The 23,218-nt window shown below is 34.7% G+C and overlaps 1 protein-coding gene across 1 annotated transcript in view; it reads right to left on the minus strand.

Moving 5' to 3' along the window:
- SEMA3A (semaphorin 3A) overlaps positions 1–23,218 on the minus strand; it is a gene marked incomplete at its 3' end in the record, with an annotated part of 169,820 nt that overhangs the window by 112,327 nt on the left and 34,275 nt on the right. The window contains exons 2-3 of the mRNA XM_084293574.1: positions 6,805–6,962; positions 3,921–3,983 (exon numbers count right to left, since the gene is read on the minus strand). Coding sequence (XP_084149700.1) covers positions 3,921–3,983; positions 6,805–6,962 — 221 coding nt within the window. The remainder of the gene's footprint in view (positions 1–3,920; positions 3,984–6,804; positions 6,963–23,218) is intronic.

Consider the following 23,218-nt stretch of genomic DNA (forward strand, 5'->3'; position numbering starts at 1 on the left):
AAGTACATCTGTGTAGCTTTCAAGTTGTAGGAATCTATCATACTATTTAATTGGGATTTCTCTGATTTTTTGTGTACCATGTAAACTACTGTTATGGTGCTCTAGTCAGAAGTGTATTGACTAGACAGTAGTCAAAACTTTTTAAACTATAGTAAATTAATAGTTTAAGGACTAGAAGACCTTTCCACTCAACAAACTATTTATCTATTCCTTCCTGCAAAAGCAGCTAGTGTTTCTGGTAACATTTGTAAATGACTCAAGTTTTGCTTTGCTGGTTTATGACATCCCAGGATTTTTTTTTCTTTTTTTTAGCAGTTACCTGTTATTTAATCCATATGTAATATAATGCAGAGGTAGTCATGTGTTCCTGCTGGGATCCAGGTGCCTGTGAGATCTTAAAATCAAAATATTTAGGCTCACTACTGAGGGATATGACTACAAACATGTCTGCACTGTAAAGTTGAGTGTAAAAACTGAGAACTATTCTGTAGAGACTCTGTCTTCTTTGATCATTACTAAGGTCTGATCAGGAATCATGAGAAATGTTCACAGGGCTTAGAGCAACTAGAATAAATCAAATGAGAGACTGAGGTCCAGAATAGCAAGAAAGCCTCACAGAACTACTCATTTAGCTGAATTACATAAGCAAATACCATATTTGTTAGTTATATAGCCTTTAATTTTTACTATATTACTGTGGTGCTATTCATACTCCGTAATGGAAATACATTGTAATACTATGGACTTACACGGGACAGTGACTATTATTATTATTATTGCTATTATTATTATTATTATTATTATTTAATTTATATTTTGTGGAGAGTCTAACAGTTAACTGCTGTCAGAGAAGTCCTACTTTATTTCATATGAGGTCTTTCAGCCTCTCTTCTCCCCAGCTTATTCATAGGAAAAGAGATCTGAAGCATACTTAAAAAAATGTTTATCTATCTGTACAGTGAGCAAAGCTTAACTAATTAACATACAATAAGTCCTTCAAGAAATAGAAATGAGAATGACTGCTTAAGGAACAAGGGGATACCAGGAGAGCAAGAGCAGCCCAAGTAAAACACACTCCTTGAATCCCACACCAGCTGTCCTGAACTGCAAGCCTACTTACTGCTCCCAGATTGGCATGACTGACAGTGTCAGTACAAGAAAACCCTCTGAAGGAGTAAAAATGATGGTAAATTACCTCTTATAATTACGAGAGGAAACCTCTGAGGTCATAGCTGAGGTTAGGAGCAGGGCAGAGACAGGGCTGTACTTGCACTGCAGCTGCTGCAGCGCACCTGGCCTAATACTGGGGACTTGCATTTTCAGCACTCACTTCCCCTAGAGATCAATAATTAAAAAAGAATTTTTTAAGACCTCAATGTAGAAGTATATACTATCATTTAGAAAGTTCTGAACCATCACAAGTGAAGAGTATCTAATATCTTAGCAGTGTTACATTGCTGAAAGCAATATTATATAAAGCATGTTTCATACTGCATGTTACTTGTCCTCTATTTCTCTTGTTCTCAGTAATGAGAACCAGTTGAGTTATATTTATGTCCTTTATATTTCACACTCCCAAGGTACTGACAATGGCTTTAAGGAATAAATAAGGAAGGAGTAATACATTTCTTAAGTTGTCTGTAACTACAGTTAAAGAAGTTACATTAAATAATTTGTTATGCATTGTTTTACAGCAATAACAGGTAGCAGTAATTATTCCAGGATGATGGCATGAGCACACCAAGGTATATATTTTATTTTTCTAGTCTCTTACCAAAACTAGACCCACATTAAATATAAACTCTTCATTTTTATTTCCAATCTAAACTTGTAGAGAAATATTAAAAAAAAAAAAAAAAAAAAAAAAAAAGTATGGGAAAAATGTTTTCCAAAATTAATTATCTGTTTCTAGCAATATTTTTCTGTACTACTATAGTACTCAGTTTGGGCTGCATTGTGTCCTGAGTGCTGTGCTCCCCTTCTGCCTTGGTCTTTTCCACCAAGTCATAGTTGTGTTGCTTCTAATGAATACACTGTTCTTACCCCTGCCGTCAGAGTGGTTCCAAAGAGTGTTTATCAATACGTGATAGGCGCTTTATATAAATAAATATAAATATATATATATATATTATATATATATATATTTATATTTTATATATTTATATTTTATATATTATTTTTATATATATATATATTTATATATAAATATAAATATATATATATATAAAACAAACCTAATGTGCCAGATCATACCAAGCATTGCCGTGTGGTATTAGCTTCACCTTTTACTTGTGATATTATGGTGTCTTACTTATGGTGTTGCTGTCTTAATATCATAGGATGCAAATATAAGAAGCATAACATGATAGAAAGCAAAAGATTAAAGGTCGATAAATTAGTTACAGCTTACAGGAGTCAGAGGATGGGGGGGACCCTGAACTTCCAAGCTCACTCCATTTATAATAAAGTGCATCTTGTGTGATTGGAGTCAGCCTAGTACAAACTATAGAACTTACTCATACTGTACTGTTGTGAACTCCTAAAAAAAGTATTAAAAATTCAGAAAGTAGGCTTTCATTCTCAGTGCTGAATCTCATTATTTTTCTAGGTTTCTAACCATAAAAAAATGACTGTATTATACTTTAGTATTTTTAGTAATTTGCTCAGGCATTTAACATCAACCTCATTTTTTTTTTAACCTTGAAAATTAGATTGTATAGTCCTCACCTTGTAATACACTCCTGAAAATTATTTGCTAATATGAAATAGGATTAATTTGAACATATTATTTCTATTTAAGAAGATAACCCAAGTATACTGATACTGTAGCTGCCCTTTGAAACTGTAGTTGCCCTTTCACATATATATCTTAGCCTATGTTTTTTAGCTTTTACCTAATTCACCTCTGCTGTTCCAAAATGGCTTTTTATAAAGACAACTGTCCTCTATGTCCTAGGTAAAGACCAATGATACTATTTTTATTATGACCTAGGAAATTATTCAAAAGGAGCTCTCTAGAGGCATACGGTTGGCATTATGAATATTTTACGGAATCAACTCTGAAAATCAGGCCAATAGCATATATACAGGAGGCCAAGTTCTACTGTCAGTTATACCTTGGCAGCCACAATGATTTCTCATTTGGCTATGTTCTGCAAGTATTTGTTTGAATTTTTTTTTTCTTTTTCCTTTTTCTCTTCTTCAGCCCTGTCCTCACATTCCCATGCTGTAAAGAAGACAGTTATTACCAGTGCAGGATGAGTATTATTTGGGGGATATGGGTTATGTCTCTCCTACCTCATAAATACAGGGAATATGATGTACAGAGGAATGAGGGAAAATGTACAGAAAATCGTGCCTACTGTAACAGTGTCTATCCTGAGGTACCAAAAGTGATGCAGAATGCTAAAATCAATCTGACCATGTTTTCCTATGAACTCCATGCAGAGAAGAGTTTAGAGGAACCCACTTACTTGTGAGATGTCATAAAGAGAAATGTCTGCTTGAAATTTGAAAGAGTGAAAAATGAAGACAAAATTTAAGTGACCAGAGATCAGGAGACAATTATGCAAGGGTTAATATTTCATATTTTGATGTATTTCTTCCCTTTTCTTTCTTAAGAAGAGTTGTATTTGTTGTTGTTGTTGTTTGTTTTGTCTTTGTTCTGTTTTGTTTTGTAAATAAATTCAATTTCATTTACATAATTTTCATTAAAAAACTGGTCATAACTCTTGGTTATAAAGGTAAAATTTCATTATGAAGAATTTAGAAGGTTGAAGTAGTTTACATTTGAAGTTATAATCATATGTGTGGCCTTACAGAGGAGGAAAAATACTTTAAGAATTAATACAATAAGACCTAATAAAATATTTAAAATATTTTATAAAAGAAAAAAAAATGCTAAAAAGATTCGTACTTACCAGAATATCTTTTCCAGCCCACTTGCACTCATCCCTTCGGGAATGAGATACAGGCCAAACAATCTAAAGACACAGAAGAAAAATCACATTGTGTTATTTCAAGCTTCAGTAATTGCAAATTGCAGACCAAATGTTACAGCATGTCTTTACCCAATTTCTCTTTTACCCATTTTTTTCCTTATTTCCTTTTTTCCATAAAACTTGACAACAAAGAATTGAAATGATAGGAGTAAAACAGAGATAATAGGAACCATGGTAAAAACAATCTTGTGATATAATCTGTATTGTGAATTGCAGCAATGAATCTTGAATACAAATGAAGAAAATGTTGACTCTCCATTAAGTGAGTGTTCATCCACTTTTAAATGTAATATAATGAAACAAAGAAACAAATAACAACAAAAAAAGAATCAGATACTAGCAATAAACCTGATCTATGTGAAATATCAGATTCATAATTCTCATAGTTCTCAGAATCATAAATTTTACCTTTTCAGTGTATTTCAGTGCAGTTCACTCATTTAGTAGGTTTAGTTAAATAAATAATAATAATAAAAAAAAAATGTTGTGGTATTTGAAAAGTATCACACCATTGAAGTAAATTTGTTTATGTTGTTCCTATAGAGCTACTCTAACACAAGTAAACGTAAAACTAGGTTTACTGTAATGTCTGCTTTGCAGAAAATGGATCTAACCTCATACAGAGAAAATCCAGAGACGTTCACAGTAAATTATTCATTTTTTTTTTTTTTTTCCCAAAGCTTTTAGGAATTACATATAGAAAAAAACATGATCTTAACATAAAATGCCAGGCTATTCATTTGGGAGCCTCAGATAATGCAATATAAATGGCCATAGGTCTGGATTACAACCATAGTGTTCAATACTGTTTGCTAAAAGAAAAGTAAAAAGCAAACTATTCAAAACAAAAATAAATAAATAAATAAATAAATAAATAAATATATAAATAAATAAGGATGACAAGAAAGGATGAAGGAAATATTATATGTGTCATTTAAAAATACAGTTTGCAACCACACTTTTAAATTCAGAATTTTCTTAAAATGTAACAAAATCCAAGCAGAAATTGAACATCTTAAGTCTATAAAATAAGGCTGAAAATTTTATTAGAACATTCGCTCTCAAAGGGATTCCTGCTACTTCCTGTTCCTATTCTCAGTTTAAAATGTGCAGAGACATGTGAAAATCAAAATTTACTAGGTTGAAAAACATTAACCAAGCTTCTCAGATCTCCCAAAAGGACCAGTTCAAGTTCAGTTCAAGTTTTGGGCAAAGATTTCTATATTAATCAAACCAATATTTTAATCCATAAAATTAAAGGCTAGATGTTCTTCTTTCTTATTCTCACAACACAGTATTTTCTCTGGTTTGGTTTAAATGTCAGCAAAACCAAACTATTTTTAATAGACTGAAAATTTGGCTTTTTGAGTTGTTGTTCTTTGGAGTCATATATTGTTATCAGCATTTAGACAGAAACTTTAGTTCTTTTTACTGTGGTAGGAACAATGATTGCTGAAGTTGGAGTTCAGGTGCAGAACCAACTTCATTGTGATTTTGATCAAAGTTTCTTCAGTGACCCTCCTGTATTTAATAATAAGATCAAAAAATTCTTTAATCCTTTTGTTTATTCTTAAATCTAAAGTCTAAGTTGCAAGTCTGTTCTTTAAGTTTGTTGCCACCATTCAGTTCCATGTTACCAATAATAATTCTTTATTTAATTTAATAATATGCATATTTTTATCATTTCATTTAGTATTACAAAGGCATCTGAATGCCTTAGTATGTAAGATACAATCCTTGCCATTCTGCAGAACTGTTTTCTGCAGTGGAAACACCTTTTTTACTTTAATTATTCCAGATGTTTTGCACGTTAAACTATGAATCCCTCAGAGAATTCAAATAAATAGCTTGTTTCCTTTATAGCTGCTCTAAAGAGAATAGAAAAGAAAATGCCCAGTTTTCTTTTTATCCTTTTTCCTTAGAGAATAAAAATGAATGTTCCCTCTGAACGGAAAACACAAGGTATTTATTGCTATCATCTTAGGAAGCTAATAGTCAAATGGGCAAAAGGTCAGGAACACCAAGAAAAAAAAAATCCCCTTGTATTGGAGCAATATATCTCTCATAAAAGGGTACTCCCTGGACTTTAAAATGTGCCATCAAAATACTTAAGTATAACAAATCAAACTTTCATGCCATTGTTTACCTTCTTAGCATTTTGTCTCACTAAAGTAAATTAAAAGATAAGATGTTTTATTTAGACTCCAACAAAAGAATATTCCAGAACATCTCTGAACGATTGGTTTACTTTTAATTCATCTCCAGCTTCTACAGGAAAATTATACTTTCCTTCAAGAATGCCCAGCTTCTATGAATCTATTCGTCTTTTATTAATACTTAATCTATTTTGGTTTATGAGCAGCAGAAGTAGGGTGCCTAAAAGTGCTGGACTAAAGAGGAGAAATCAACATTTGGACTGACAAACAGCTTTTTTTTTTGTCAAATGCAGAATAATGAGGCCATTTTGTGTAAACTGACATAGTAGTTATGTTTTGTTTTGTTTTGTTTTTGTTTGTTTGTTTTTAGCAGCAAACATGAAGTATGTCTTGTTTGGAAAATAACTGGATTGTTCACTTGCAATTTATTTTTCATAGAGGGATAAATACATAATCATAGCTTATAGGTTCATTATACATTTCTTTTTCAAGAGTCAGCAAATATTTGTCTGTTTAGCAATAGCAGTGTTCCTGATATCCAAAAACTTACCACATAATTCATCTAGTACCCAACATAGTCTGGATAATAACAATTGTACAACACTAAAAGTATATGTTTATATTATGTAAAACATGACTAAAGGTACCTTTTGATATTCCTTGATGTTAACCAGGTTGAAAGAAAATATGTGGTCCTTTGCTCCAACATATAACCGACTCCTTTCTTCATCCAAGAGGAAAGTATGGTAACTGGAGCTATTAGCTAGTCCATTGAAATTGATTATATTGTTGGATTCCAACATTTCTGCAAGATAAAGGTAATACTTTCTATGCTAATATGGTCAAATAAATTACAGACATGTTTTGACTTGTATGGATTTTATTTCCGGAATTTGTACTTATTGAGCAAAACACAGTGAAAGTGGTATGTACCTGAGTCTGTGAGTGTTATTTCAAGTGCCCACACCCAAACAGCTAGTGAGATTCAGCTCTACACAAGCAAAGATCATCAGCAAAGTCAATTAAACTCCTGTATGAGGTTTTAGGTGGTGAAATTCTATCCATATAACTTTTCAACTGTTGGACTATGTTCAATTTTGTTCAAAAAGTAAAACTTAGAGACACAAAGCTGAAGATGACCAGCTGATAAAAAACACATCTAAACACAAAATCTCATATTTCTAGCATACAAAACTATTCTACACATCTGTAAATTGTGAGAAAACTGTAAGAAGGACTAGCTAATTGCATAAAAAGACACAAGTCTTACTTTTTTTCTTTTTTTTTCTTACATGCACTGCAATCATTCCAGCTTACTGACACTGGCAGCATGTTGTTCCCTTACTTGGAACTGTGTACTTATCTATCACAGGAATAAAACTAGAGAAGTAAATGTTGCTTCTGTTTAAACTCAAGAATAATTGCCTAGTCCTAATACTCCTCACAGTTATTTCATTTGCCAAGGACAGAATTTTTTCAGTGCAAGGATCCACACAGTCTTCTAAACCATACACAAATATTAACAAAGACAAACGTATTTACCTGAAAGTGCTTAAAAATAGTTTTCCATAAAATAATGCAGACCTTGGAAGTATAAACTTTCACAAAAACACCCTTTCTTCATTCCTGTCCACCCAAATTCATATCGGGACCAAAGCCAACACTATCATTTCAAGGCATGTCTGTGCTAGCAAATTGCTGATAAGAAACTTTCCCTGTGAAGACAAAAACTATGTGGTTCAAGCCATGACCTTGTGATATACAGAAGCAAACACAGTTTTAGGAGCAGAAACAGTTCCATAGTTACCAGTATAACTCCTCACACAGCACCCTGGAGACAGATGAGAAAGGGGAGTGGACGAGTTGGGATCCAAGAGCTTGGACCACACTCCACATACCCACATCTTCAGGCTGCTAAAATTTGTTAGCTCTACCAAGCCAAGGATGCATGTTCTTCCTCTTAAAACAGCTTCCAAATGTTTAGGTTCTGCCTAACAGTGTAGCTTACCTGTTATGACTTCTTGGTTTTCAATAAGATCACTCACATTTTCCACCACTTATCCAATTGATTAGTAAGTATAAGATAACATTTCCTATATATATATAAAAATCAAGTGTTGCTGTTAATTGTCCTCTTCCTCTTCCTCTTCCTCCCTTTCTGTTTTTTTTTTTTTTATTATTTATTATTATTATTATATTTTTTTTTTTATATTTGCTGTTTTGATTATTGCTGTTGTTTTTTACCTCAATTCTCAATTTCTTTTTTTTTTTTTTTTTTTTTTTCTTCTCATCTTCCCATCTTTTACTTTAATCAGAACAAGGAAGGTGTTGGATGAGAATTCTCTAGTGGTACTTATAATTTCACAGAATCTCAACACCTCCATCTTAGTAGTTCCTGAGATGTTAAACCTATTTTTCACATTAATTTATACCAGGTAGATTTGGAAGCAGATGTTCTATAATGACAGATATTCTAAAATGGGGAGAATTAGTAGGCAACATATTCAAGATAAACCTAAGAAGATCCATTCTTCAGCCCAGTGTTACCCCAATATTTTTTCAGTTATTTGGAAAAAAACTCTCACTACCAACCAAGAGTTTACTACCAACCAAGAGTTTACTCACATAAAAAGAGAGCAAAGAGATCAGCACTATATTTTGTTTCTCATTCTATTTTTTTTTTTTCCTGGCTAAATATAACTATATATTTTTATTGCAAAATACTTTTTAAAAACTCATACTACTCAAGACAAGCTTCTTTCTTTCTTTCTTTCTTTCTTTCTTTCTTTCTTTCTTTCTTTCTTTCTTTCTTTCTTTCTTTCTTTCTTTCTTTCTTTCTTTCTTTTGTTTTTCCTTCCTTCCTTCCTTCCTTCCTTCCTTCCTTCCTTCCTTCCTTCCTTCCTTCCTTCCTTCCTTCCTTCCTTCCTTCCTTCCTTCCTTCCTTCCTTCCTTCCTTCCTTCCTTCCTTTTTTTCCTTTTTTTCCTTTTTTTCCTTTTTTTCCTTTTTTTTTTTGTTTCCTTTTTTTTTTTTTAATTTTAATATAACAAGAAAAAATAAAATCACTCCAAGCAGTCTTGTCAAAATAATTCTTCTGGCTTCCTGCCAAGTTTTAGAATTTGACTGTATTGTCCTCCAGTTCACTTATTTGCATTTTGTTAGAGACTTTACTAATTCTCTTTACATTGTAATGACTGATTCAAATGTTGAATGTCGACTTACTGAATAGTGAGCGATGCAGATGATTGATTGCTTAACTTGTCTTAGAACACTCTTGGCTAGAAATGCTTTGCTGTCATCTGTATCTGATCATTTTTCTTATAATATAACTGTCAAAAAGCTTTGTAATTTTCTTCATCTCTCTTGGTTTGAACTCACATAGGTATGATTCTGCCCTTTGTAGCTGTGGATAAAGACAAGTGTCTGCTGAAGTCAAGTGAATCTGATCTAAACTGAAAGAATATCAGTTAGGCAGACAGCTACTTAGTTTAAAACAAGCCCAGTATGATTTTGCTATTGCAAAGTTCTAAATATTCACATCTACAGATGGTAACTGAAATTTTATTTTCTTTCTAATACTGATGAAAAATTCCAGATTATAACATTGAAATCAAAAGTTTATTGTGTCCAAGAGTAAACAACATCATCACCTTCACTGTTCGTAACCCCCCATGGCATAACTTAAAAGGACCAAGTGTAGCCATATAGAGAAATAATATTATTTTTTATATATATATTTCTTGTGATTCTTTGGAGTGTGTAACAGCTTCAAACTAAAATAACATAAAATAAAAATCCTCATCTTCTCCAAGATTAGGGCTTTTCTCGTGGATTTTAATCCAGTATCTGTTATAATGACCTATTATTCACTCTTGTGGGAGATGAATAGATTTATTGTGTTTCTTTCAAAAATTAAAATAAAAATTAGGCCTCGGCATATTCCAAGCAGTATAGTTTAAATAATGTGAAATCATGTTTCTCCTTATCAGGAATCAGATCAAGGATATAGGTTGAGGGAAAAATGACATATGGATACTGATGATTCTCATTCACTGCTAATTTAATTAGGATAGAGTTACAACAAAACTAGGAGGTGAAAACCTTAGTAAACTCTGTAGTTTCTCTACTGTTTATTCTAAAGTACATTTCTCCAGTGATGAATATAGCTTTAGATGACATTCTGGAAAGGACTGTTGAAGAGCAAAGCAATGACATTTGCACAATCAATACAAATTAATTATTCCACTTCCTCAAATTAATTAGTTTCAAAGTGTTTACCATCCAGTGTCTTTTCAGTATCCAGTCAGTGACTATCGCTGGGAAAATGACACAAACTGCTGTGACAGGGCACATTCCCAGAAGGGCACTGACATCCATCAATTCTGTTGAGTGTCAATCAGTCATGCTGGCAAGGTACATAGCTGATCAGTACTAAAATAAACTAAGATTTACAACAAAGATTGCATTGCAATGACAAGAGGAAAATGATGAATGCCTTCAATAAGTCAATGAAATTAATACTGTCTATTATGCATGCACTAATTCCTTTTCATTTTTCTTGTTGTTCATGTTAATGGTTGGCATCTCCATGACCTTTGTAGACATATAGTAGTTGCCTATATTGAAAGACATTTTTTTTTACTTCCTTTATGCTTTCTCCAGTTGATTTTACTACAAAGAGGTTAACATCACTCCACAAGTTGTCGCAGCCAAGAACCATTTCTTCAATAATTGTTCAGAAATCATTTTCTTATTTCCTTTTGACACTTCTTCAGCTATCATCCTTCTTGTTGCTTTGAGCTTTTTCCTATAAACCTGGTCTGTGCTCATTATGACTGCAATATGATCTATAAAATGCTGTATGAGGCAAACTTACTGGTCATGTTTTTTGTAAATAATAAAGATTTCATTGCTTTTGTTATTGGTGCTTTCTTCCCACATTTATTTTGAGTGTTGCAAGTGACCAAAACTAATCATTGAAATGCAACATATGTTAAAAAGAACCATCATATTATAATGGATTTTCACTAAAAACAACTGTAGCGTAGTGGGGCAGATTCTGTTACTGACCACTTCATTTTAACCACCTTAAATTCACTGTCTTGACTTGTTTTTATTCTCTGTTCTCAGCCAGTGTCCAAGCTTTCTGGTATTTGACCTTCTTTCAGTATGTCTCTGTAGTCTCTACATGGTCTTTCTTCTATTAACTGATGTTTCTGTTGATCTGGTCTGACTTGTGTCAGAAAATTCACTTTGCCAGACCAAGCTGGCACATTTACAGAAGAAAACCAGTCCCAAAATCTTGCCTTTCTTTTAACACAACATTATTTAATTTTCTAATGGAATTGCAATTTAATAGTATGTATAGACACAGAAGGTCTAATTCCTGAAGTGAAATAAATGGAAATATGCATGGACAAGGAATGTAGATTTGGTTTATTTTTTATGACACATTTTCATTAAAGAATAAACCAGAAAACCATTGCTATAGCTAAGATGAATACAGATGAATACAGTTAGGCAGATCCTGAGGTTTGCTGTATCCCTGGTTGGTATTCTATTATAAACCTTGCTTTATGTCTGTGTTACTTCGGTAGAGCTTATCAAAAAGAAAACACAACAAAAGAAAAACACTTTTTCTTTTTTTTTTTTTTAATTTTATTTTACTACCAGGCACACTATCTTTCTAGTGTACAGGAATTTGTCTGTGTTAGAAATTAGAAAATGTGCAAGCTTTGGTTTGTGATCCTGTTACAGTCTTCACAACAACACGCCAGACAAGATTATTTTTGTTGATAAGTATCAAAGGGGTCATATCAATATCTAGAAAAACACTGGTTTCTTTACTAGGATTCAGATCTGCCCGCCTTATTACTGGTGACTCTGCAGTGACTGGATTACGTAGTCAGTTCTGCTCGTCATAACACGTTTGTGAAAGAAGTGAGTGGGTTGCTGGTTGCACAAAATTCTCGGCCTTCATTCCTTTGCCTGTAACGATAAGATCTCATTGTATATCTCCTAGCAATAGATAAAAGATGAGTCAATGCATATTATGCCATCAAACAGGGATCTTGCTGGATTGTGAGCAATGCCTCCCACAACGTCATGCTAGAACATTTCCTTCTTCTCTCGCCAGGCTTTTACTTTAGCTACTGAATATCAGGTGGCCGCATGTTTACACATGCATTTGTTGCTTACACAGATGCATATTGTGCCTTTTTGGTATATCTTCTTGTATATCTGCCTCAATAGTCCCAGATATAAATTAGTCATTACTCTCTGATTATTTGCTGAATACTAAAATGTCAATTCTTCCACGAAAGGAAAAAGTGGATAGTCTATCTTCTATAGCCTCCACATTTATTGCTCTGAGTGTCAATGGCGAAGTCTGCCCATGACAAACAGTTAAGGAAAAAGCAGGGATTGAAAGGAAACTATGATAGTTTCCTGAAAGGCCTCAGACAGCAGAGCATATCTGGCAAACTAGGGATATCACTGTAAAAAGGCACCAGGTTTGTTGTATGTCATTTCTCCATCCCAACTCGATAACAAATACAATGCATACAGACTGATGTTTCACTGGGGTACTGAAAACACTGGCAAGAACTCATTTGGGTACTTAGTATCTGAAGTCAGGTGAGCTGGTACCCATCCCAAGTCTAATGCTGAGTAACACAACCAATGACCTGAATATATATATATATATACACACACATACACATATATGCATGTGTATATATATGTGTGAATATATATATGTATATACATATATACACATACATATTATTTTTGGTTACTTTATATCTCAGTTATTTTCTTTCACTTACACCTCAGACATAACTGGGACCTTAGGATTTAGCCCTTAGTAAGGAAACTTTTGTTTTGCTTTATATTTTGCTTTAACTCACTTATTTGTTATCAGCAGATGATAAAAAAAAAAAAAAAACAATAAAAATGACAAAAATAAACACAAAACCTCAAAAAATTACACTTTTACATAACTTTAGAATTATGCTACTTGAGAATATTGGAAAGTGATTGTTTTTATTTGATATGAAACGAAATACAGATTTATAAAGTGTTTAAGTTCACACGGTGCTCACATACTGTGCTCACCACTGAGGTGGTTTATCTATTTTTAGTAATGTAAAAATAAAACTTTTGCAGTCAGCATTTATTTTATTTTATTTTATTTTATTTTATTTTATTTTATTTTATTTTATTTTATTTTATTTTATTTTATTTTATTTTATTTTATTTTTTGGTGCAGTATGAGCCAGATAAACTTGAAACTACACAGCATTTGTTGTTGATGGCAATTCTGTGTTATTGTAATTTCAATGAGATAAATGACTGGGTGAAAAGGGAGGGTTATCTTATCAGTAATCAAAATACAATTGGAAGAGAGCCTCTCACAGCTGTTCAATCAATCCTAGCTTTCATCCTCCTCATCTACCTTATCATAACAGTTGCCAATCACCTGGATTCACTGAACTCTACTGGATGAAGAGAGAAAAAAAAAAAAAAAAAAAAAAAAAAAAGAAGGAAAAGAAAACAAACTTCTTTCTTTCTTTCTTTCTTTTTTTTTTTTTTTTTTTTTTTCTGTAAAACATTAGTTTCAGGAGCATGTAGTTAGAAACATGGTTCATAGAACAATATTTTCATTACAATTTATCAATTAGAAGTAGTTAAGACAAGATATACAGTTTTTTGTGCACTGGTGATGTAAGCCAAGCATTTTAAATGAAACACTCCTGCCTATCTTCCACTGGAGAGGAAAAAAAAAAACAAAAAACAAACAAACAAACAAACACACTGAGGGCCATGAGTATAACTTGATTAAAACCAGATACTTGGAAGGAGGAATGTTGCACCAATGTTTTGTTTCAGTTGCGCCAGCATAAGCACGGACTCCTATGACTTCAAAATACTGATGCATATGGTTTTTATACTGTAAAACTGAGAGTAGATTTTAGCTCATTAATGTCAGCGCTATTTAGCTACAAGACAGCCCTTAAAGTGTTCTTGATTTGAATAATTGAATGAGTCACATGATATTTTAAAGACATAAAACATTTAGATTTCAAAAACCAACCTGTTTTCCCTTTATTATTTGTATTATTTGTCTTTTTTTTTTTTGTCTCTGAAAGTGAATCCAGGTTATCCCTATTGTTCAGTCATTTTCTTATAAAACATGAGAATTATTAACCTCCGAGCTAAACAAGGGCTTGTAAAGCTCAATATCATATGTTCTTGAAGCTATTGTAATATCTCATATTATGTATTTGATTTTGTGAGCAAGGTTTTAGTATATATGTAACTGTGACCTTCACAGTAGCTCAATAATGATCTAATGAGAATGGTTTCCAAACATTTCTTATCCATGGAAAAGGAATTCCTTAAGGATAAGGAATTCCTTAAGGATAAGGATAAGGATAAGGAATGTGGCTGGATGGCCACATTCAGAGTTGCAGTCAACATCCAGGTGGCAAGTGCTGTCCATCAGTGTCCCATATTGGGATCAGCATTGTTTAGTATCTTCATTGACAGAGACAGTGGAAATGAGTGCACCTTCAGCAGTCTGTAAATGACACCAAGCTGAGTGGTGCAGCTGACCCTATAGAAGGGATGCCATCTAGAAGGACCATGGCTTGAGAGGTGGACCCATGTGAACCTCATGAATTTCAACAAGGTCCTGCATCTGGGTCAGGGCAATCCCATACATCAGAACAGACTGAGGGATGAGCAGACTGAGAGCAGCCCTGCAGAGAAGGATTTCGGGGTACTGGTGGATAAAAAATTGGACATGAGCCAGCAGTGTGTGCTTGCAGCCCACAAATACAATTGTATCCTGGGCAGCACTAAAAGCATCATGGCCAGAAAGCTGAGGGAGGTGATTCTCCCTCTACTCCATCCTCATGACACCCCACCTGGAGCACTGTGTTAAGCATACAAAGGACCTGTTGGAGAAAGTCCAGAGGAAGGCCATGAAGGTGACCAGAGGGCTGAAGCACCTCTCCTACAAAGACTGAGAGAGCTGGGGATGTTCAGCCTGAAGAAGAGAAAACTCCAGGGAAATCTTACTGCAACTTTTCATTACTTAAAGGGAAGATGAAGAGGGACTTTTTACAATGGCATGTAATAGAACAAAGGGTAATAAAACTAAAAGAGGATAGATTTAGATTAGATATTCAGAAGACATTCACTAATGTGAGGGTGGTGAGGCAGTTGAACATTTTGCCCAGAGAAGCTTTGGATGCCCTATTTCTGGAAGCATTCAAGGCTATGTTGGATGGGGCTTTGGGAAGGCCCTATGGCAAGGGGGTTGGGTAGATGGTCTTTAAAGGTCCCTTCCAACCCAAACCTTTCTATCATTCTATGATTCTATGATTCTTTTCTAGCTCAAATAGTAGAAGCACTATAGGCACACTAGTTCAGTACTGTACCTTGAGTAATATACCTTGAATGAGTCTGGCTAGTTTAATGGGGCACTGATGACCGTACATTTTTCTATCGTCTGAGCTAGTACAGGTAAACAGCCAGTTAAATCCCATTCATTAAGTATCTCATTTATCAGATCTGGTTAATAGTTCATGAATTCTCATCCATTTCTATGATACGGTAGGAAATTTAGGCTTCAACATGCAGAACATTATCAAGAAGTGAAATTGTGGGTAGTTGTTACTTCGATTACCTTATCTATAAACAATTCCATTCTTGTCACATTAAACATCAAATCACATAGGCATGAACACCTTTTCAATGACTACCAGTACAGATAGAGAGTTGTTTTCCCAGGGCAAAAGTGTATTTCATTTAGCCACATGGGAACAAGATAAGAAGACTGACATGTCCTAGCCTCTTCATAGCCTACCCACAAGTTGGGACCAACCACAGTATAGAGCAAGAAAGGAACAGTTGCCCTATAGGAACACCTATTTGCTCAAAATATTGACCATGCTTCAATAAGGCAAATATGAGATAGTTTTAAATTCACTTGCATACCAGTAGTGTAACAACAGGTACACTAACAGTGTAACTAACAACACTGGCTAAGAGTTATATTAGTAAATATTAATTGATTTTGTTCCTCATCTAATCATGCCAAGTTGAATGACTAGGGTGTTATGCCAGACTAAACAGGCAAGCAAGTTACTCAGAAGTAAGCTCAGCTGGTATGATATGATTATGTATTTTTATAATCGTAATGATGAACAAAGGTCAGATAAACTCCATGCAAAGACAAAACATCTACACACTGATTTTTGCACAGGTAACATTTGGGAAGTCTAAGATTTATTTACTTATACTGTTACTGTTACTGCTCCTGAGAATTAAATTCTTTACACCATAATTTCTGTAAACAAAACAAAACAAAATAAAACTACAACAACAACAGAAAAACTTCTCAGTTGAAAATAAAATTAACTCAGTAATGTCAAAACCTATCAAGTTTGGTCAAGCAATAAATTATTTAAAATACCATGATGTTTGAGAAAACTTTTTGAGAAGTTCTCTTAATGAGGTCTGTTATTTTTTTTTTTCTAATTTAATTTTATTTTTTATTCATCTCTTAATAAGTCTGTCTTTTATTCTAGATTCCTGATAATTTAACCTGTAAGTCAAAAGTCTTGTCAGTGTATTTACATGTCACACATCATTGACTATTAAGAATCAAGAGTAACAAATTTGTCAACAAGTGTATTGGAGTTGAAGATGTTATAACAAAATCCTTCCTCTGCAAATATCTTCCTTTTTCAGGGCTGAAGGTTCATCATAACCATCAAATAAATCTTGGTTTCAGGTACCAAATTTATATACTTCAAAAATAATTGAGCTCATTAAAAGAATTAGTAAATATGAGGTATTAAGTTTGTTAAGGATATCAGGGGAAATCCTGAGGTTTTATTTTCAAATGTGACTTTAGTATTTGACAACAAAGTTATCACTGACTCTTGGAGAGACTTGTGGAGTAGGTCCATGAAGGATTTGGATGTCAAATTTGAGGCAGTGTAAGGCTGAGAGTAACCTGTGATGGATCAGCCAACATTGAGTGACAGCAGAACCGTCACTGGCCCAAGAGGAAGCAAGAGTGTCTTTCTACAGCCTAAAATATTGTGAAATAGGGGAAAATCCAACAGATATTCTGTCTGAAATTAAACAAGTCCTTTTCAATGTTTCAAAAGTATATTATTATTATTATTATTATTATTATTATTATTATTATTATTATTATTATTATTGAACTGACAATAAAAAACTACATGAATTATTTACCAATGTGAATTAGTTAATATGTATAATAGGGTTAGGAAGCTTCCTTGGAAATTCAGTTGCATATGTAAAACTGCAAAATTGAATGAGTACATGAGTTCTCAGAACTTCAGTGGTAGATTTATAATGGAAAGTGCAGTTGACCTGCTTCAGAAAAAAAGCTCTCTTTATCCTTGAAAATCATGTAAAAAACCCTTGTGCTTCTGCCTTCTGCTTGTGCTTCAAAGTCCTATGATTAAAAAAATGCAAATAGACTTTGGGGTAGTTCTACTTGTAGGTAAATCATTATATTTTATATAGCAGCTGGCTTAGATGGACTGTGTCCAGCTTTTCTTATACGGGTACAAATCAGTGACCTCATATTTTCAATTTCAGACATAGCTATCAACACTCCTTCTGTTAAAATTTGTTTTTGCAGAATGGGATCCACTCTTCACTTTGATCACATTAACAGCACTTTGAGGAATTGTCTTTTCACATTATTAGAATGGATGAGTAAAATTCATGCTTGGATTTACATCTTTCCCTCTTCTGATAGCTCTTATTTCTTCTAATCCACAGGGGAGGATTTGGATGAATTTCATCAAGAGGCTGAAAGCACTGACTGCAGTTAAACAGTCTCTGTAGCTCACATACAGACTGCCACAACTCTACTAATGCACTTTAATCATAGCACATAAAAGGAGGGACTTCTACCACTGACCCTCCTTGCTCAGAATTCTATGCCAAAAGAGAATAAGTGATGATACATATATATATATATATATATATTTTTTTTTTTTTCCACGTTTAATGCTACTCTATCAATCAAAGTTTTAAATTTCTTTCAGGTTACACCAACCAAACTAGCTCCACTTTCAGGGGTTTTGTAATTATTGCACTCTCAAAGGAGGAAATACAAGTTTCTATGTTACAGCTAAGTTCAACATGAAATATATATATGTGTGTATATATATATATATATATATATATATATATATATATATATAATTTTTACATTCTTTTTCTGGATTATGTCCATAGTACAAAGGGGCTGGGAAGAGTGTGTTTCTACTGAAAATTTTGTGACATGCAAACAACTTTGAACTGTAATTCTGATAACACAAATAAATTATATTGTAAAGTGCTTTCCCTAGTTTAAAAGCTTCCCCAAAAATGTCTTAATCCACTTCACACATCACACAGTTAAGCTATGCAAATGCTTCACATGGGCTGATGTAGATGTTAGGATTTGTTCATAGTTTCAAGGGTCAAGGCTTTATATAAGATAGAGAAAAATAAATTCTTAAAAGGGAATTTAATTTAGACACAGCTCCTAGCTAACAGAGTTCCTGCAATTCAAGTTCTAAGAGGTTTAGTGACTATTTGGGGGAATTAACGCTACGATTGACCTAACACTACTTTTTCTTCCCATGGAAACCATTATTATGGGTTTGATATCACAGAATCACAGAATCACAGAATTTTCTAGGTTGGAAGAGACCTCAAGGTCATCGAGTCCAACCTCCAACCTAACGCTAACAGCCCTCCACTAAACCATATCCCTAAGCTCTACATCTAAACGTCTTTTGAAGACTTCCAGGGATGGTGACTACACCACTTCCCTGGGCAGCCTGTTCCAGTGCCTCACAACCCTTTCAGTGAAGAAGTCCTTCCTAACATCTAACCTAAAACTCCCCTGGCTCAACTTGAGCCCATTCCCCCTCGTCCTGTCACCAGGCACGTGGGAGAACAGGCCAACCCCCACCTCGCTACAGCCTCCCTTGAGGTACCTAAAAAGAGCGATAAGGTCACCCCTGAGCCTCCTCTTCTCCAGGCTGAACAAGCCCAGCTCCCTCAGCCGCTCCTCGTAGGACTTGTTCTCCAGGCCCCTCACCAGCTTCGTCGCCCTTCTCTGCACCCGCTCAAGCACCTCGATGTCCTTCTTGTAGCGAGGGGCCCAAAACTGAACACAGTACTCGAGGTGCGGCCTCACCAGAGCTGAGTACAGGGGGATGATCACCTCCCTAGCCCTGCTGGTCACGCTGTTCCTGATACAAGCCAGGATGCCGTTGGCCTTCTTGGCTACCTGAGCACACTGCTGGCTCATATTCAGCCGACTATCCACCATCACTCCCAGGTCCTTCTCTGCCTGGCAGCTCTCCAACCATTCCTCTCCCAGCCTGTAGCTCTGCTTGGGGTTATTGCGCCCCAGGTGCAGGACCCGGCACTTGGCCTTGTTGAACTTCATGCAGTTGACCTCAGCCCATCGGTGCAGCCTATCCAGATCCTCCTGCAGAGCTTTCCTACCCTCGAGCAGATCGACACACGCACCTAACTTGGTGTCATCTGATTGTGGTTGATGTCATACATTCCACCTCACCATGTGTGAATACAAGTACAGCCATGACTTGAGTCTTGAGGAGAGGCAACTGCAATATATGACATATAATTAGATGAAAGAACTGTTGCCACTCCTTTCTCACCTGAGCTGTGCAGTGTGGCTGCCTCTGGAGCCTCCTTAGCCCGTCTTCCTTCCTCCTCTGCTACCCCTTAGAGTCTTTGACTGAATCCATCTTCTGCAACTGCATTTCAACCTCTAATTTCTTCTAAATACCTTTTGTTTTGAAATAACTTGTACATATTTGATCTTTTAAATGAACATCAGAAAGAATCATTAGCAATTTCTGGTAGAGACAGAAGAGGAAAAGTGAGTGAATTATCAGCACTCACATAGCACCTGCTGTCTGGATGGTCTTAATGCATGACAAGATTTGGATACAACTTCATGGTGCTTGACCTCAGAGCACAAGTTCATTTTCTTAAAGACATGTCAATGTAAATATAATAGGATTTGCTTGAACACCAAATCACCTGGTGCATCAGGGTCTATTTAGGGCACTTTTAGAAAGGAGTTCAAAGATAATTGAATGTAATTTAGGATGTTTTTACTGCAAACACACTTGGCCAGTTCCAGGTGAACCACGTCTCAGTGGATTTCTGCTGGATGCTATCAGCAGAAATGGCTGAACTTCAGTGTCTCCAGCTCCAGCTCCTCTGACATTCTGCAGCAAGCATCAGGAGGAAGGAGGTAACATGCATACAAGTGACCATTGAAAAAGTGAAAATACCATTCCCAAACTAACAAAAACAAGTGATAAAATGAAATTTTCTTCAAATAAATTAATTGGGCAAGAAAACCTGGCAAGAAGGCTACCAAGCTTCAATATTGCCTATTCCCGGTTAATTTTTTGGATTCTTTACCTAGCACAATGGAAGTCTCATCCACATCACTGATCCTAGGTGACTTGTCTATCTAAATAAATGACAGCTTATTCACTGCACCAACACAATAGCATCATTATCCTCAGCATTATCATCAGGAATAATGTTCAGTGGAATTTTGTATCAGAGAAGAGAAATAATGCATGTTTCTGATGCTCCAGTGGAATATTAATGACAATCAGTATACCTTTTTTTGCTCAAGCCATGAAAACCACACTTTTATCTACCTAGGCAGAGATCAGAGCTCATATTCATACCATTTACTTTGTGTCCCTGTCAAAACAGAAGCCTTCAGAGGATGACCTGTAGACTGCAGGTATTAATGAAATGGCCTAGATACACTGAGATGGAAAGCAGTGTTTGTCACCTTTTCTTTATTACCTAAATTGAGAATTACCAAAGCTAACTATTTCTGCAAAGTATACTGGGAATTTTAAGTTAGTTCATTGTTTCACATTCTAATTTTCCTCGTACTTTGAGTGATTTAAAACAGGACTACTTTTCACCTGAATCTGAGGTGAAACATTCTCTATTGACACCAAATTGCCATTCCTGCACAATGAGTTTAATGGATTGCTCAGGCAGGTAGTGTAGCCTCAATATAAGTTTGGCTTATGTAAAGGACACATTAAAAATTTGAATGTTTGGGGGGAAAAGTCAGGGCATTTTCCACTAACCCGTCCAGACCCAATGATATTTTTCATTCTCAACAGCTCCTCTGCTTACTTTGCTAATTTCCCTCCAAAAGAATGCTCCTTTGGGTGTAATATTCAAGCATATATGTTATGTCAACTGTTGAACAAGCTTCCAAATGCCCACATTGATTCAAGATATCATGAGTCACTGTTGACAGATGAGGAACATTCACACACAAAAAAAAAAAAAAAAAAAAAAAAAAAAAACACAAAAAACACTGGAAATTAAAGGAGACATTTCTCTTTGAATGTACTAGTTGGCACACTAACATTGTTGTTAATGGTATACTCTAGAGATTTAAACAACAACAATAATAATAATAAGCTAAAGTTGCAGTTCACCTGAAATTGAACAGGACACTGCTCCAATGTTTCCAAATTAAAGCAATACTGGGTGGTTCCAAATGAGTTCTAGAGAGGCAGATTTCAGATGATATAAGTTGGTACAACTCTATTGCTCCGTTGCTTTTAATAAACCCAGAATACTTTAATGCAGATGTGTATATCCCTTAGACTTACGCATACTGAACATTTCTGTAGAGCTCCTTATTATCTAGCGGGATTTTGATTAAATCCGGAATAAACTATCATCAGAACAGTAAAGTTTCTACATGCTTATAATGTTTGAAGACTAAGTAATATGAAGAAAGACATTTCAAAGCTGCATCACGGCATTCTTTTGCAGATGATATTCATACTTCAAAAATAGCTGGGGAAATAATTCCTTGTCCTTATGAATAGGAGGTTTCCTATTGACATATACATATTGGAAGATCTTCAGAAATGGATATCTTTCAGTCTTGAAATCAGTGAATTCTGAGTCCCCGTGGAGCATTACCAGGCAGTGTAAAAACAACGTACTACTTTTTCTGAAGTTATATTCATCTATTGTAATCATTCCTGTTTCCTGTACTGACAATTGTATATTCAAGAAAAAGTTTTTTTGTTTTGTTTTGTTTTCTTTTATTTAAACAAATGTAATTCCAGTAGCAGCTGACATGGCTTCAAATATAATAACAAACATTTGGGTTTATTTCTAGCTGTTCTAATTATGAAAGACATCAGGGTGGATGTGTTTTCTTTTTTTGTAGCCACTAACACTAATTTGACCTACCAGGAAACAATTTCAAAATGTCAACATTTGCATGTCTGAACCCTGCTATGAAGTAAAAGGATTCATGTGCAGAGGTCCTGCCTCAAGCTGTGACACACTACTTACCTCCTCAGAGAGAGTTAACACACTAATTTGAACAAATGAAATTAGAACAGCCAACTCTCCACCATGGTCAGGGGAAAAACACCCTTGCCATAGTGGCTGATTGCAGTTTAAGTTGCATGTTGCTTAATTAAACTGTAGTATGACAGCTGATTAAGGAGTGCATAAACACCCTACAAAAGAGGTCTTCAAGTTTGGAGGTAAATATGAATGTAGTATCCAGTTCACTAAAAGGAAATTTACCCTTTTTAGAAGTGTAATCTTTGAGATTTAAGAAAAAAATTTTCACATATGCTGTATATGCTGTTTTCCACAGATGTATATTCTGGAGTGCTCTCCTGGGATTCAAATGCTAACAAGCCTGAACAGCAATCTGGTAGAAAGGTCCACAAGTTGAGGAAGTTTGCATCTGCTCCCCTGCTTAGTTGAACTACTTCATGACCCTTGATGTTTAATCCAAAGACAGGCAAAGGTAGTGGGATTTTACTGATTGTGCTGAAAACTGAATCAAACGGGATTAAGGGCATGGTTCCTATAGGACCTGTGTTTTCAGGAACTTCCTGCAGAACATTTGCCCTTATAACCTCAGAAAAAATGATTTTATTTATTTATTT

Source organism: Netta rufina (genome assembly GCF_964035555.1).
Source record: "Netta rufina genome assembly, chromosome: 1".
Taxonomy (NCBI): Eukaryota; Metazoa; Chordata; class Aves; order Anseriformes; family Anatidae; genus Netta; species Netta rufina.